The sequence below is a fragment of the Nematostella vectensis genome, chromosome 3 (genome assembly GCF_932526225.1).
Source record: "Nematostella vectensis chromosome 3, jaNemVect1.1, whole genome shotgun sequence".
Classification (NCBI taxonomy): Eukaryota; Metazoa; Cnidaria; class Anthozoa; order Actiniaria; family Edwardsiidae; genus Nematostella; species Nematostella vectensis.
In genome coordinates, this window is record NC_064036.1 from 1,148,406 (window position 1) to 1,164,508 (window position 16,103).

Below are 16,103 nucleotides of genomic sequence, written 5' to 3' on the forward strand. Positions count from 1 at the left end.
AAAGCTACCAGGAGACTGAGTTTTGTTGGGTTCATGATGTCTCTGAATAAGCATTTGCTGCAGGAATGCTGTGGTGGCGAGACGTAGATGTAACCTGCTAATAGGACAAAGGAATGGAGCATTAAAATAAAAGATTGACCCTGATCTTGATTTCCTGAAGCAAAATAATCACATAATGTTTTGATTCGGACACCTTGTAATTAATCCCCCTTCAGTGTAAAAAACACCCGCCCCCTCCCCTCACCTTTTACAACCCCCTCCCCCTCCTCCCTCAATTTCTTCCCTCTTTCTCAGCGTATTAATTGAACAATCCCTATATCAAAGATATTTATGTCATGTTTACTTCGGTTGATAATATTTAGGTCCAATTTGACTCCCAAATAAAATAAAAATCGCGACATGATAAGGCATAATAGTAATAAAAAATTTAAAAACAAATAAATGGAACAGTCAGAGATTAAATTGTCGACAAATATCAATATTTACAAGTATCGAGCTTTACTATTTTCTATTCTTTCACTAGACGCTTTTTGCCGTTTTTTGCTGGATGCCCACACCCACTGACAGCTTAAAGTTTCTAATAAAAGAATCAAAGATGGTACCACATACATCCTCTAATTCACAACACATCCCCTTCAATTATTTGCGTTTAAAATGAAATCGGACTAAAAAGTAGAGTGTTCTGGCCCCCCCGACATGACGGAAAAACCTGGAAAATTCGCAATTCGAGATAAAGAAGACACAATTTCTTACAATGGCCATCGGTTCCTTGTATTCCGGACTGATTGTTGAAACACAAATAACGTGAGGCCGAAATTCACATACCCAGATTTTTGCTTTTTAAGATATTTTTTCCTTGATCATCCTTGCGCTATGTATGGGCTCTGGGACGAAAAGCTCAAATTTCAATGGCACTTTACAAAAAGTCGCATCAATTTAAAAAAAGTCGCATTTGATATTTTGTTTGCTATTAATCACTTAGTACTTAGAGGAATTTTCCGCCTTATTAGATGTGAAATGAGCTTATTGGAAACGTCAAGTCATGATGTTTTTCCGTCATGTCGGAAGATAGAGGTATAATGTCAATAATCAAGGATAGCTAATTGATGATAAAGGTTTCACGGATTAGATTAGAAAGTCTTGCTAGTGCACCCACGATTGTTTTTTACATTGATCATATAGAAAATAGTGGCGGATTTGACGATTTGAAGTGACGAAGTCTGTTAACAGCGTAGAGCACAATTCAGCGTATTTTCCTTCTCCTTTTTGACCCTAAAAAGTATTCTTAATGTGGTAAAGGTTGTATCATTACACAACTTAAGAGCAGCACGTTCTTCTTCTTCTTCGCGCATTATATCATCCTATTGGCCCAGACCCTCAAACGCGCTGTTGTTGACAACGAGCTCGTGTTGTCGGAGTGAGTCTCTAGACTCTGGTACCCAGGGTAATGTTTTTTTTTTTTTTTCAAAACTTCAAAAAGGTTTATCGAAGTACGTACCCTATTCCGGTATCCTACCAAAGACTGTAAAGGAAACCCTTTTCCTGTTTTCGCCGCTCTGGCTAGAGACCAGACCAAAGTACACGCAGCTGGTCTCTACGATTATCGACACAACATTAGCATTACCTGGGATTATTGTCAATCTTATCTCAGATTCAATCTGTTCCAATCAGACGGCGAGACCAGATTCACCGGCGACTCTCTCCGTGCTTGAATCTAACCAACTCTTAAGAAAAAGATATTTTAATTAGAAGAACCAGCAGCCTTTAACATGGTCTAATGAAGTAGCTGTGAAATAAATTAAAAGATTAAATTATTTTTATCACGCATCAATGTCACTCATTGTCTCGCGTGGATTATCGTAAAAACGGACCATTAGAAATTTGATGGGGGAAGGGAGGGAGGTAGCGCAAGATCACAAGACCCAAAAAAAGGAACAAAATTGTCCATTTTTTTTTGGGGGGGGGGGGGACTTGAAATTTTCATTCCTAGTATATCTTTTTGAGTTTGAAAACTTTCCCTGGTATTTTGGATACATAGATTACTGTGTCGGTTATCTAAGGGAGTTGGAAAATCTCTATCCCTCTATCTCTATCTGGTAACCCCATGACAGGTTCTCCAATAGGGTTCTGGATTCCAGTGTGTGGATTCCGGATTCATTGTGGGTTTTTTCCAATGAATTCCATTCGAATAAATTTTATACTTATTCTTGTATTCCAGTAGCATTTTTTCACGGGATTCCGGATAACCTGACATGGGGCGAACTTGTCGAACATTCCCCTCTCTCCCAGTCATGTTCATAGCTCAGACCTCCCGAAGCCATTTTTCCATTCATCGGACATCGATATGGGTTACTCGCACTACTCTAATACAGGTTTTATGCTCTTTTCATATTTCTATGCTCAATTATTTGCTAACGAATGCTTATTCTGGCTTATATTTAGGCTTTATAATGCAATGGTCATCGCGACCATATCCCCTTGGAGAGGTTCCAAGCCTCACTCTAATAGGTCAAGGCAGGTGCCTCTGGTACCCTACCTAAGGCATTGCGGCCCGAGTACTTTTTCTAACTTATTGTCGGTTTTACAAAAAATCCGAAAGTAGTTCTATAGATATTGGGGGAATTGATGTTAATGAAAACAAAGTATTTATTGCAAAAGCAACAGTCTCCTTTACAGCCGCCAGAGTCTCGCAAAAACGCTCCCGAGCAACAGGGATTGAAATATCACTTTATTTCTCACTTTATTTTACGAAGCCCCTCTAGTTTTGTGTTTCCATCTATGCATATGTAAAAGGGAGGCGGACCAGAGGGGGGACTCTCCAGAAAAGTTGACAGGGGGTGATCGTCACATCAAGGCAGGCTAAGGGACCACTGAGAACGAGTATAGAGTCAGATAAAAGTTGCAGCATAATTTGAAAAAGGGAAGCTTTGAGGGCTTCTAGAGTCATGTTTATTTGGAACTGTGAGTGGAAAGAACAGTGACTTTTTGTAATGAGATTTCATCTACAAGACTGACTTCCTGTAATGAGAGCTCATCAAACAGTTCTAAATGTACCACACTGAATCAAACAACACTACATTGTTTTGCTGGAACAATGTTTATTTACTCATTTTCTTCACTGCGCAGCCGTGCATTGCTGTTTGTTACTTTGATAGAAAGCTGTTGAGCTCTTTCGACAATAGCCTTTCTTTTCCGGCTGGACACATTGTGTGCAATCTCGGCGGCGTAGCTACGGTTCATCATCATAAGGACCTCAAGCTCCTATGAAAGCAGGAAAAAGCATTTATTATGATTTTAAGAGTAAGTGTTTTTAGCATGCTGATCGACAGGTCATAAGATATTGAATAGGTATAACAAAGAATGTGTAAAGCTCCCCCCTAAAATTTAAGTATTGTTTAGTTTTAAGGTGTTAAATTTTAATTTATACCAGCATTTTTCCCTTGTCCTGAAGTCTACTCTTGCAGACAATATACATTTTTTTTGTAGCAGTTTGGATTGAGACACAAGACATTAGACATTAAGAAAGAGGCCCTCCTTGGTCTCACCCATTTAAACTGCGATGCTCTCCTTCTCTTGACGGCCAACATTCTCATTACTAATCCAGTGTTCTTCAAATCCCCTGGCAAAACCAGTAGGATCAAAGTGCACTGGTTACAGTTGCAATGTGGTGCTTTTGAAGAGAAGGTTTTATTACCCATTTTGTATTTACTGTACCTATAAATTATGAACCTTAGTTCATGGTTGCATTTTCCTCGTCACTTCCCTCCCCTCAAATGGGCAACTTTTCATAAAATAATGTATTGCCTTATGATAGTGAGTGATCAGGTTTTGCGATTCTCACCTTAACATTATGAACAACAAACTTCTTGAAGCCATCAGGCATCAGGAATCTAGTTTTCTTGTTGCTGCCATAACCAATGTTGGGCATCAAATACTGACCCTTGAACCTTCGTCTCACCCTGTTATCAATTCCCTTGGGTTTGCGCCAGCTTTCCTAAACATCGATGACACATATATAAGTGCATTAAAGTTACTCCGACAGCATAGAACTAACATGCTAGTGTAGATACCATTAGCGTTGTGAAGTAAACCAAAGAAGATACAAGAAACGCTATCTGATTGTCTCGAACTTTACTAGGCAACCAGCATGGCAAAGAAATGCTTCATGGCACATCAAAGCACATTAAAATCCCACTAATTGTGGATTTTGTGCCACAAGACGCTGTGATTCTCACATGGCAATTGGCAAACTTTTCATCTTCTTTAAATTGTGTAGTATGCAGTACATTATGTCTTAAGCTCTACTACCAGCTTTACATGCATATAATAAACAAACTCATTTAATAAAAAAGAAAACATCATATAATACTTAAAGGGGCAGTCACACGTTCGTTTCAAAGTAAAAATACACTGTGGAATTGTCATTTCGTGAGAGCGAAGACAGCTGAAAGAGCATGTAGATCAGAAATCCGTTTGCATTGTGTCGAATTTACTCACAAGACAATCAAACAGCTTTTAGATAGTGTCCAGTAGTTTTTCTCTGTGATGGATTGGTGACAGTAGCATTTTTGAAAAATACCACTACCAGTACGACTGCCCCTTTAAGGGAAAATTTTATCAAACAATAAATAGTGTTTCAAACAGAAGAATTGGTACACAAAGGAATGGGTTATGATAACATTCATCAAAACTAGAACGCAAGAGAATTTCTATAAATTTGTGACACAAAGCAGGTAGTTCAGATTAAAGAAGATAGCCAATTGCAATGTAATAAACATACAGCAGGGGAACACTAAAACAAGTATTGAGATCACTTAACTTTCTGCAAACTCAAACTGGTTTTGTTTCTCTCGAGGTTCAAGTTACATTGTTCCACTGTATTTGATTGACAAGCTTCACCAAGCTTGGCAAAGAAATGTCAACTTCTTATAAACTTATAACAATGTAAAAAATGTAGCAGTTTGGATTGAGATACAAGACATTGGGCATTAAGAAAGAGGCCCTCCTTGGTCTCACCCATTTAAACTGCAATTCTCTCCTTCTCTTGACGGCCAACATTCTCATTACTAATCCAAGGAATTGGTTTCAGTTGAAATGTGGTGCTTTTAAAGAGAAGTGACTCAAAGTGATTAATTTAACCGTTACAGAGTTATACAAGCACTAAACCCAATTGCTGTAAACTTTAAGTCCCACACTTACCCCAACTCGCATGTAGCGGTCCGACTGATGCCGGATGAACTTCTTTTGCCTCTTTTTCAAGATTCTTGGCCGGTTCACTGGCATTACCATTTTGGCGGCTGCTACTGTTAAAATTAGTGTAAATAGAAAGAATACTATATGAAATTTTAGGGATATATGAATTGTAGTGTAGTTAAGTGTAAATGTAGATGCAGCAATGGCAAATTAACGAATTCAAAATTAAAATATTATGTGGCAGTTTGGATTGAGACACAAGACATTAGACATTAAGAAAGAGGCCCTCCTTGGTCTCACCCATTTAAACTGCGATGCTCTCCTTCTCTTGACGGCCAACATTCTCATTACTCGTCCAGCGTTCTTAGAATCCTCTGACAAAGTCAGTAGGATCAAAGTGCACTGGTTACAGTTGAAATGTGGTGCTTTTGAAGAGAAGGATGACTATATTTTTCCGTACCATACGAAATAGTAACTGAACGATGTAAAACGTTGATAGTAAACTGCCGAACAAATTCGAAACATGGAAAGTTTTTGTCAAAATAACAACATAAATCATCATCGTTCAGCAAAAATAATAATTCTATAGAATAGAAAATTTCTTGAAACAGTTTCTGGTCCATATTCAAGTCAGGATGGTAAGAATAAAGGCCCACAGGACATGGATTTGATAACTTACCGTGAAAAACCACAACACGGCAGCTCTAGAAAATGGCGAAGAGAACATAGCCAGGTTTGCAATGCATTATGGGAATGTTACCGAGCGAGACTTGAACCTCATCTTGGATACCTGTGGTTTTTAGAGCTGCTGGCCATTTTAGATAAATACTCGATGTAAGTATGAAATACAATCGCTTCTGTGATGAATGTCGCAACGCTTAGCTACACTAAGTATCTCCCCAAGTAACTGCTAACTAAAAAGAGCAAATGTCGAACCTGGAAGAAGAAAAAGTCTTGATAAAAAACCTTCCCCCAAATAGTACCAAGGTAAGTAAAGCAGCTGAAAAGGCTTATGTCAAATTATAATTTTTAAATTAAAAGTTCCCCGATTGAGTTAATTTAAGTTCCCCGATTGACGATCATGTTCTACTAGTTGTCATACATAGCATAACTCAAGTCGAAGTCGATTGTGTGTAAGCGGTCGAAATATACACCTATTTCAAATTACGTTGTCAGTGCAAACGGCAAATGGTGATTGTCAAATGTCAGTTCTTTGATAAAAAAAAAAATACCATGGAACTCGTCAACTTTCTACTAAATGAATGAAAATTTGGATAATTTCTGCGATCATTTTATCATCTTTATTTTTACAAATATTTATACCCTTAAGCAGTGATTGGTCTTAGAACTGCCATTTGCCAATTGCCATTCACCATTTGCACTGACAACGTTTCTTAAAATAGGTGCATATATTTTAATGTTGTACAAGAAGCATAAGTCCACTGTTCAAAGGGGTGATGATTAACAGAGGCAGATCCAGAAGTTCCAAAAAGGGGGGGGGGGGGGCTGAAGCAAGGGTTTTAATCAAGAGTTGTCTGAATCCATTGTTCTTCCATGGTTTTCCTTATATTTCTGGTTATCTTTGAGCCAAACACCTCCACCACTGAGTAACTAGCCCGACTGCACACAGGCGCTAGTGTGTGGGTCGAGCGAAAAGTCGAGCGAATAGCAAGGGATTTCTACTGTATGCGAAGCACCTCCGGGCGCGTGAAGCGTGCTTGGGAAATCCGCTTGCGACAGCCGAGCTTGCGAGGCTAGCGCCTGCAATAGTCTCTGTATTGTTTGAGATCAGCTCCCTTTCACGCTCTATTAATTTTCTAATCACTTGTCAGTCATCAAAATGATACAAACCAATCAAAATTCAGCGAAAATAGCCCTGGGTCACGCTGTCCACTCATCCTGAGAACTGTCAAAACAGAGTTTGTTTTCGTCGGTTCACATGTTTCCCCATGAATCTACTCGAGAAACTCCAAAGAAAACATATCGACGTAAGGGTAGAAAGCCTCAAACCAGACTTAACTCAACAGACGACTTTTGCAGAGTTTGCAAGTGTTCATTGAGAACGCAATACGGCTCTCTCGTCTCATTTGTGACGTGTTCAAGCCTTGTAACAGAGACGGCTATAATCGTTGATGTGCTATAGTGCTGGTATCCAGCTCGAAAACAACAGTTTGTTATCTTCAAGAATCTGTCCTGTACAATATTGCAAGCTTTCCACGGCTTTAGCAGATATTAACAACCCTTGACAAGAGTCCAAGAGGCGCTAGTCTCGAAGCGGCTCGTTGTTTCAACGCCAGGAAAAAGTCCTTCGAGGAAAGTAAGAAGAACAAACAAATCCGTTGATCCTGAAAAACAACCACAATCACGTCGTCGACTTCTTGTCCAGACTGAGGAGGACAAAGAAAATCTACCACCAGCACAACAGGAGAAACAACAAGAAGATAACTTTCTCGCACATCTTAACACCGACGGTCTTCCAAACAACACAACAATTGTGAAAGTTCTGATTTTGTCTCTCAACGGGGACGTGACTGTGAGAACACAGGACGACAAAATTACGGCTTGTCTTATAAAGAATCTCGCACTAAGAAGGTGGGAACCAGCCGCAAATGCGTTGATTGTAGTATAGTGGTCACGCTCATGCTTCTGTTGTGGGCTGCTGAAGGATTCTGTCATCACGTGAGAAATTGACCAATCAGTATTTTACGTTCGGATTTTGAACGTAGATACTCGATACGAACAAAGACCATTGCAGGCTCTCTTTTCTTTGCTCGGCCCCAAGCCCCCCTAAAACCGCACGCCACAGGGCTCCTGAACACTCGAAAGACTAAAAGCCCTTCCGACTAAAACCGCGTGCCACAGGGCTCGACTAAAAGTGGCGCGCCACACGGCCCCTAAACACTCGAAAGGCTAAAAGTCCGATTCAGCACAAAGAGAGCCTGTTCGTATGCTACTGAGTAACTAACTTGGGTTTGTTTTTGGTATAGCAGACATGAAGGAAAAAAACAATTTTATTGTTAAAAAAATTCATCCCGAAATTCCCAAATAGCACGAGGATGGTCAATTAACTAAAATAGCCAAAATCTTTGAAGTATAGAATTTATCTCATGTGTTAGTGTTTTACTTCAGGGAAATGAGTCCAGAATCCAATAACTATTAAATCTTGTCATCTTATATATCTCATATATCTTGGCATCTTTACTATCTCATATATATCTTCATAGTACCTTACACATTTACACATTCTTTGTACATACCTTTTTGAGTTTTACACCCTTGGGTATAGCATTTCACCCTCTTGAATCAGCAACATATATCAGATATTTAATACCCTGGAAATTTTGTGGGATCCCCAAGGTACTGGGGAATCACAAAACAGGGGGTGAAAAGTGAAAAATATGCCCAATTTAATAAACTTAAAGGAGTATGATGTTCTTATTTTAATTCTTTCCATTTTTTTTTTTTTTTGCTTTTAAGGATGAAGTGATTAAAGTCTTTGAAGCAGTTGGGCATATAGTTGATGTTTTTCTTCCAGTGCATAAGAAAAAAACAAGTATACATGTGATAGGGTAAGGAAACTTTTTGTTGGGGGGGGGGGATAAGTATTCAGGGCTTCTGGATTTACGCGCTTGTGCAGAAGCGCGTAATTTGGCTTTCTCCGCGTAATCCACATAATCCACAAATTTCCGCGTAATCCAGCATAATTTGGCTAAATTTTGGCTAGGAGCCAATGAAAACTCGCCTAAGATATTTTAGCGCAAAAAATTAACCTTTTCAAGTTATTTCGTGCTTTCCTTCGGTACAAAATTTAGTTTGGACATAACAGTTGATATTCCATGTAATTTAGCGCATAATTCAGTAAAGAATCAAGCAAAATTTTGATTTTTAAAGAAAAATGTATTGCAAAATCCCGCGTAATTTAGCGCGTAATGATTGTTTTTTCCGTGTAATTTAGCGCGTAATTTAGCAAAGAATCATAATTTTGAGTTTTTTTCCATGTAATTCCAGAAGCCCTGCTATTTCAAAATATGTTGTCAGTGCAAATGGCAAATACCAATTGGGAATGACAGTTCTTCTATAAAGAAATACCATGGAACACTTCAAATTTCAACTCAATGTGGAGAATTTCTGCAGTAACATTACTTATAATCTTTATTCTAACAAATAATTATAACGGAGCTCCCGCGCTGCGCTAAGCGCCGCCTGAGCAGAGCCCCATACCTAAGAAAAAGTGGTATATAAAACTAATATGGTAGCAAATGGTAACCAATCGACTAGAGTTTTCGTGACGTGATGTCCGTCCGTCCGTCCGTCTGTTCATCCCTTAAAAGCATCGTGTGACAACCAAACTTGGCAGGTGTCATGTATGTGTCAAGGGAAGTGCAAAACTGTGGTCACGTGATTGGAGACGCCATCAATGACGTCACTAGAAGCAAAAATATGCTGACATCATCAAAATAACAAATATTTATATTTCATGAAGGAAACATCATATGGCAACCAAACTCGGTAGGTGTCATGTAGGTATCGAGGACAGTGCCAAGATATGGTCATGTGATGCGTGACGTCATCGATGACATCACTTTAAGAGAAACTATCCCAATGTCATATCTATATACATATCTCCTAAACGAAACATCATATGACAACCAATCTTGGTATGTGTCATGAAGGTGTCAATGGGGGTGCACCAATATAGTCACATCATTGTGACGTCATCGATGACACAAAATTAGAAGCAAAATTATGCTGATGTCATAAAAAATAATATCTATATTTCACGAAGGAAACATTGTATGGCAACCTACATGGGTAATACATATGCAGTATGATGCGTGCTACCATAGCCACTAGGTTACATGGGTAATACATATGCAGTATGATGCGTGCTACAATAGCCACCAGGTACATTTGATGAAATTCAGCAAAATAGATGGCTAACAAATGACTTTTTAAGTGTCAAACTCACACATGCTTTTGCTTTCAGCCATTGGTTTAGTTTGGTGTTTTCCAATTTTTTTTCCTTCAGGCGAAAGCCCAAAACTATTCCCTATTTACCTGATTGTATTGATTTATTCGCAAAAAGGAATAAATAAATATGATTGATTAACTAATAAATAGATATGATCTGCAATGATTTTTTTGTTATTAGAACATTGTTATATCATTTGCACTGAAAACATTAAATGTTTTAGTGCACCTGTACACCTACTACTTTTTTGAAGTAGTAGGTGTACTCCCAGTAAAATTTTTTGTGATGTTTCATAGTTTGTATTTATCACAATCCCTTATTTCCTAGGGTTTTTGAGATTATGATTTTTTTAGCTCTCTGGTTGGCAGCTTTGAGAAAATCACCAGAGCAATACTCAGCTCTTGTTTACCAAAAATATTCTTAACCAAACATTGTTATTTATATGAACGTCAGTTTTTACAACTGTTCTTTTTTTTTCTTTTTGATACCACAGATTTATTACATTTCGTGACAAAGAAACTGCTGACAAGGCAATTGAGCAGTTCAGTGGGTTTCGGTTCACAAATAGTCATGGTCTAACAAGCACACTAGCTTTAGGAAAGGCCTTCAAGAGGTAACTGCTTTTGGTTTATAAGGAATAGTGAAATAATGTTGAGAAGTTAAACATGATTTTTCTCACTCCAATTGTAGTTGAGTTAGAACTCAAGCCAACCTAACCAGGAGGACTGCCACAGCAAATTTTATATTGTTCAGTAACTATATTAATGATATTTTTTTCAGGAGACTTCTCATTACCACCAAAGCTTCTGAGGTTAAGGAAGCAGATAAGGCTTCCCCCTACAACCAGGGCACGGTGAACCCCTCTTTGAGCACTGCCTTGGTTGACAAGAATGTGAGCTTTCTCAGCAGCCTTTATCCACAAATTCCACAGAGCTATATTATATTGTCTTTTATTACTAGCATTAGTCATTAAGGGTCTTTTATAAATCTGTGGGACTGGCTAACACAGTTAAAATTCAAGAAACTGCAGAATGCAGTTAAAGCATTGGTGAAACAGCTCTCTGTCTTCAAGCTTTAGCAATACATTTTCTAACGTTTTCATCTCAGGTGATCAAAAAATGTTGTAGTTAAAGTGTAAATCTCCCTTTTTTTTTCCAGAAATGTTATGTCCTAGTAGCAAGATAATTACTGTACTGTATGTTGTGTTGGTATCTCTGTGTTGAGGGGCTGTTTATCTTAGGTTGATTTAGAGCTGGAAAAAGGAGAACAGTCCTTTCCATGGAAAGAGGAAAGAGAGAAGTTACTCAAAGAGATCTTTGATAATGAACAGATTATCAAAGACTTGGAAAAGGTGACTCCAATTTTGGATAATTACATTTAAAGGACCAAATCAGCTTCAGGCAACTATTTCCATAAACATATCAGCCAATCCTTTACTTTATGCAGTTTCTATGTATTTTTATTATTTGCAGAAGAAATACATTAAAGACCAGGAAGACCACATTTTGGATGAAAAGGTTTGGCAAACTCATGTATGTTACAGTATCTTTCAGAAAATGAGGAACCTCTCAAAAACTGAAGAACTTCTTTTGTAGGAAAAGAGGCTTCTAGAAGAAAAGGGCTGGCTTCCAGAGAAGGTATGCTACTACATTACTACTAAATCTGGGTTTACAGCCACCCATCAATAGTCATACCTTGAGTTACTGTAAAATGTATAGAATGATGAATTGATTAGTAGATTGATAGAATTGATGAAATTTTATTTTAATTGAGTATTATCTGATGGCTTCATAATTCAAATACTGGATCCACCAAAAGTGTTAGCAACTGCACTTTTCATGTTTGCCCCCCTCATGAAGGTTTTACTGCAACTGTATGAAAGTGCATTGATTACTGCTATGCTGTGCCATTTGTCCTCTGGCTTTTTACTGACAGAAACCATTATTTAGTTTGATGGAATTTTATGTATACAGTAGGCTCTCAGAATACTCAAAGTCGCAGAGGCGTTTGCAATGATTTTGAATTTTAAGGTTCCAAAAACAATCTTTTGACTGAAAATGGCCCTAAATACAATCTGAATGTGTGCCTGCTAGTACAAGCAAGTAATTAACATAGGGTTCCTTTGACTTTGCAGATAAAAAACTTGAGCAAAGAAATTGAAATTTTGCAGCTGCAAGTTAAACTCAAGGTGAAGTTGAAAATCTTGCAAACAGTAATTGTATGCAGCAGTTTGATTTATGTCTAACATTTTCTACTCAATTCACAGGAATTGCAGGCTGAGCAAGCTTCCATCAAGTAGTAGAGGTGAAGATGAGGTGATAGATGTGACAGATTGAGGTGTTCACAGAGGTTGAGGGGGGAGGGGTGAATGGAGATGGGGTGTGTATTAGCCTGGTATAAATGTATAAAAATCAAGAAACCTTTATAGAGAATTTCAATGATTTTGGCACTCCACTCTAATTATCATGGGTGAACCTTACAATGAAACCTCTCACAGTAAAGCATTTTCAACTTTCACCCCTTACTTTTGGGTGTGTTGTTGTTGACCTTCCACTGTCATTAATCAAGTCTGATATTAGAGGTTGGGGGGGAGGGTGAATGGAGATGGGGTGCGAATTACCCTGGGGGTGTTATTAGCCTGGCATAAATGTATAAAAATCAAGAAACCTTTACGAGCATGACATAGGCCTGACAGACTTTTGTGTGTAAAACGTTTGTATTTGTATTTCATTTTTTATCTTTTAAAAGATATCTGAAAGGTGATAGGGTATGGGGTATACCTGATTTTAGAAGCTTAGATGTAAAAAAATTGTTTTTGGACATAAAGTATTTTTGGTCAAGGGGTTTTGCCTATTTTTGCAAAGGAAAAAAGGACAGGGTTCCCAATAGTGTGTACTGTATGTTCTCAGCCTACCCCCTATGATACTCTGCGGGCAGCACTTTTGACAACCACTAAATTAAAAGAATTTTAGAAATGTGGGGAGGCTGTGGAATCTTGTAAATATTTTAATTATAGTTGGAAGCTTTGCAAAGTGAATTGTAAAGGATATCTTACTGATAAAGAAGAAGAAAAAACAGATTTCTAGGAACCGAAATTTGGCCCCTTTGAAATATTTCGGATGCCCCTTATGACTGTTTTATAATTCATAACAGAAAAGGTGTGTGTTGATTGTCATTGCATAGAATGTCTCTTTTTCCCAACCCCAACCCTGGATGTGGAATGTGGATAAGTGACCACTGATTATTTATTTTGTCTTAATGCCTATACCTAAATAAACCTATCTGATAAATCAAACGCAATCTCTGTGAGACAACTGTAATTTATTTTGCTTCAACTTGAGGTCATACATACATACTAGAATGTCTCTTTTTCCCAACCCCAACCCTGGATGTGGAATGTGGATAAGTGACCACTGATTATTTATTTTGTCTTAATGCCTATACCTTAATAAACCTATCTGATAAATCAAACGCAAGCACTGTGAGACAACTGTAATTTATTTTGCTTCAACTTGAGGTCATACATACATACATATGTATGTATTGCATAGAATGTCTCTTTTTCCCAACCCCAACCCTGGATGTGGAATGTGGATAAGTGACCACTGATTATTTCTTTTGTCTTAATGCCTATACCTTAATAAACTTATCTGATAAATCAAACGCAATCTCTGTGAGACAACTGTAATTTATTTTGCTTCAACTTGAGGTCATACATATGTTGTGGTTTGAAATGCTTCTTGGTTTGAAATTGTTAAAACTGGTTTGAAAAGGGGATATTTGCATAATCTTTTATCTAGTTCTTTTAGTTACACCTCCCAACCCCCAAAAAATCCAAGCCCCTGTTTTATTAATGACTCCCCAAAAATAAAATCCCTTTTAGAATGCTAGGTATCCAAAAATGAGCTAGTTTGAAAAATTCAAACCAGTTTGAAAAAAATTCAAACCATGCCACATTTCAAACCACAACACATACATACGTATGTATGTATTGCATAGAATGTCTCTTTTTCCCAACCCCAACCCTGGATGTGGAATGTGGATAAGTGACCACTGATTATTTCTTTTGTCTTAATGCCTATACCTAAATAAACCTATCTGATAAATCAAACGCAATCTCTGTGAGACAACTGTAATTTATTTTGCTTCAAGTTGAGGTCATACATACATATGTGTTCCAAAACATCATAATAGTTTTTGTAAATACTTGGAAAATGCATTTGAATATGATTAAAATCAGTGGAATCTAAAAAGGATAATCCTTATCAGGGCCCATAGGCTATTATCGATTTTAGTTTATTCTGCTAAAAATGGATAATCATTTGTATTATGTACTAACTTCCACCAGCTATACTGGTGCGGAAGGCACAACAGAGCTAGGCTACACATCAAGTCACTGAGGGTGGTCACTGCCAGAGGGTTTATTGCATCCTCAGTGGTTCTTTTGCGTCCCTTCGGTTCAGGTTGTGAATGCAGCTTGAAGAGACGGGACCTCCGGTTTAGTGTCCTTATCCAAGAAGACTGGAAACATGGGAGAATAACTTCAACTCACTTGTGACACAAATTCGAATCAAGGCATGAACCCGGAAAAATCCCCAGTCAAAGCCAGGATTCGAACCTGGAGAGAGGAGAGGTAAATGATAAGTCACATATAGAGAGGAGTGGTGAATGATAGTCATAGAGAGGAGAGGTAAATGTTTAGTCACAAATAGAGAAAGGAGAGGTGAATGATGAGTCACATATAGAGAGGAGAGGTAAATGATAAGTCACACAGAGAGGAGAGGTGAATAATAAGTCACACAGAGAGGAGAGGTAAATAATAAGTCACATATAGAGAGGAGAGGTCAATGATTAGTTACATATAGAGAGGAGAGGTAAATGTTTAGTCACAAATAGAGGAAGGAGAGGTGAATAATAAGTCACATATAGAGAGGAGAGGTAAATGATAAGTCACACAGAGAGGAGAGGTGAATGATTAGTCACATATAGAGAGGAGAGGTCAATGATAAGGGGTGGACCATTTCACTTTTGAGGGCGGGGGGGTGGGTGATTTTATGTCTGCAAGATTTTTTTTTTCGCCCATCCGATGTGCAGGATTTTTTTTCCCCATGTACTGCTATGCAGGATATTTTTTTTTCTTGGAGCCCACGTCTAATTTGAAGCATTTTTTTCCAATCGGCATTATTTTTTCTTTTCTCATCCTATATCTTTAATATAGAACTCCATATGTTGTGTTTCATACTTTTTGACCTTCGAATAGATTGAAATTATAATTCAATAAACTCACTAGGTATAGGGATTATACATGGTAAGACCTTCGTGTCATAGCCAAACGAGTCTTCGTTATCAAGCTCTTAACTTGTATATTGAGTCAGATAAAATAGCAAAAAAAAGAAAGCTTCTTTGAAATTTCCCACATTTGTTAGAATGTTTTTTAAGGTTCTGTTGAAATATATCACAAAACAAGGCCATCTTTAGGGGGTAAGCATTTATATAGATCCCATCTCCTGAATTTTAATCGATGGTTGGTATCTCTGCCTATATGTGAACAAAAAGAGGAAACAACCATTTTAGTTGTTTCGTCATTCACATTTTATTTAATTTTGGGGAAGTCCATCAAATTAATTATGAAAGATTTATCTATTTTTTCTATTTATATACAATATGATGTTACAGTTTATATATTGATCTATTAAACCTTTTTATTTAATTATTTGTTGTTCTTAATAAAGCAACAAATAAATAAAATGTATTTTAAGTTTGTGACTTCTGTTGTACAAGTAAACTTTTTGGTTATTTTTTTTTCTAAAATGATTGAAAAGGGCATTATAGCAATCATCATTGAAAAATCTTCAGCATGAAAACTTTTGTTGTTTTTTTTCAGAACGTAATTTCTAGAATAAAACCATTGGGAACTAGTTTTATCTGATAGGAGGAG

General features: G+C 37.5%; 2 protein-coding genes and 2 non-coding genes across 7 annotated transcripts; 1 reads left to right on the plus strand and 3 right to left on the minus strand.

The window, feature by feature from the left end:
• Positions 1-3,081: 3,081 nt before the first annotated feature.
• On the minus strand, positions 3,082-5,956 carry LOC5517066 (60S ribosomal protein L32). 2 transcript variants are annotated; one of them, XM_032386945.2, is made up of 4 exons: positions 5,873-5,956; positions 5,200-5,303; positions 3,842-3,994; positions 3,082-3,261 (listed from the first exon to the last, which is right to left on the minus strand). In XM_032386945.2, exons 2-4 carry the CDS (start codon positions 5,287-5,289, stop codon positions 3,103-3,105), a joined length of 402 nt encoding a protein of 133 aa, XP_032242836.1. In that variant the 5' UTR covers positions 5,290-5,303; positions 5,873-5,956; the 3' UTR covers positions 3,082-3,102. The 2 variants fall into 2 exon arrangements, with proteins under 2 accessions (XP_032242836.1, XP_032242837.1); XM_032386946.2 differs by having other exon boundaries at positions 5,200-5,300; positions 5,873-5,946.
• LOC125561415 lies at positions 3,479-3,686 on the minus strand. The gene has a single exon (XR_007307459.1). It is a non-coding gene; the product is annotated as a small nucleolar RNA SNORA81 (small nucleolar RNA).
• On the minus strand, positions 4,950-5,117 carry LOC116621139. Its single transcript, XR_004297336.2, has one exon. It is a non-coding gene; the product is annotated as a small nucleolar RNA SNORA81 (small nucleolar RNA).
• Positions 5,957-6,038: 82 nt separating the features above from the next.
• On the plus strand, positions 6,039-13,008 carry LOC5517065. Of its 3 annotated transcripts, XM_032386942.2 has the most exons (9): positions 6,039-6,180; positions 8,671-8,762; positions 10,659-10,778; positions 10,946-11,057; positions 11,406-11,516; positions 11,638-11,682; positions 11,761-11,802; positions 12,300-12,353; positions 12,432-13,008. In XM_032386942.2, the coding sequence occupies exons 1-9, from the start codon at positions 6,121-6,123 to the stop codon at positions 12,462-12,464; spliced, it is 669 nt and encodes a 222-aa protein (XP_032242833.2). In that variant the 5' UTR covers positions 6,039-6,120; the 3' UTR covers positions 12,465-13,008. The 3 variants fall into 3 exon arrangements, with proteins under 3 accessions (XP_032242833.2, XP_001637104.2, XP_032242834.2); XM_001637054.3 differs by lacking the exon at positions 11,406-11,516; XM_032386943.2 differs by lacking the exon at positions 10,659-10,778.
• The last annotated feature ends 3,095 nt before the right edge of the window (positions 13,009-16,103 follow it).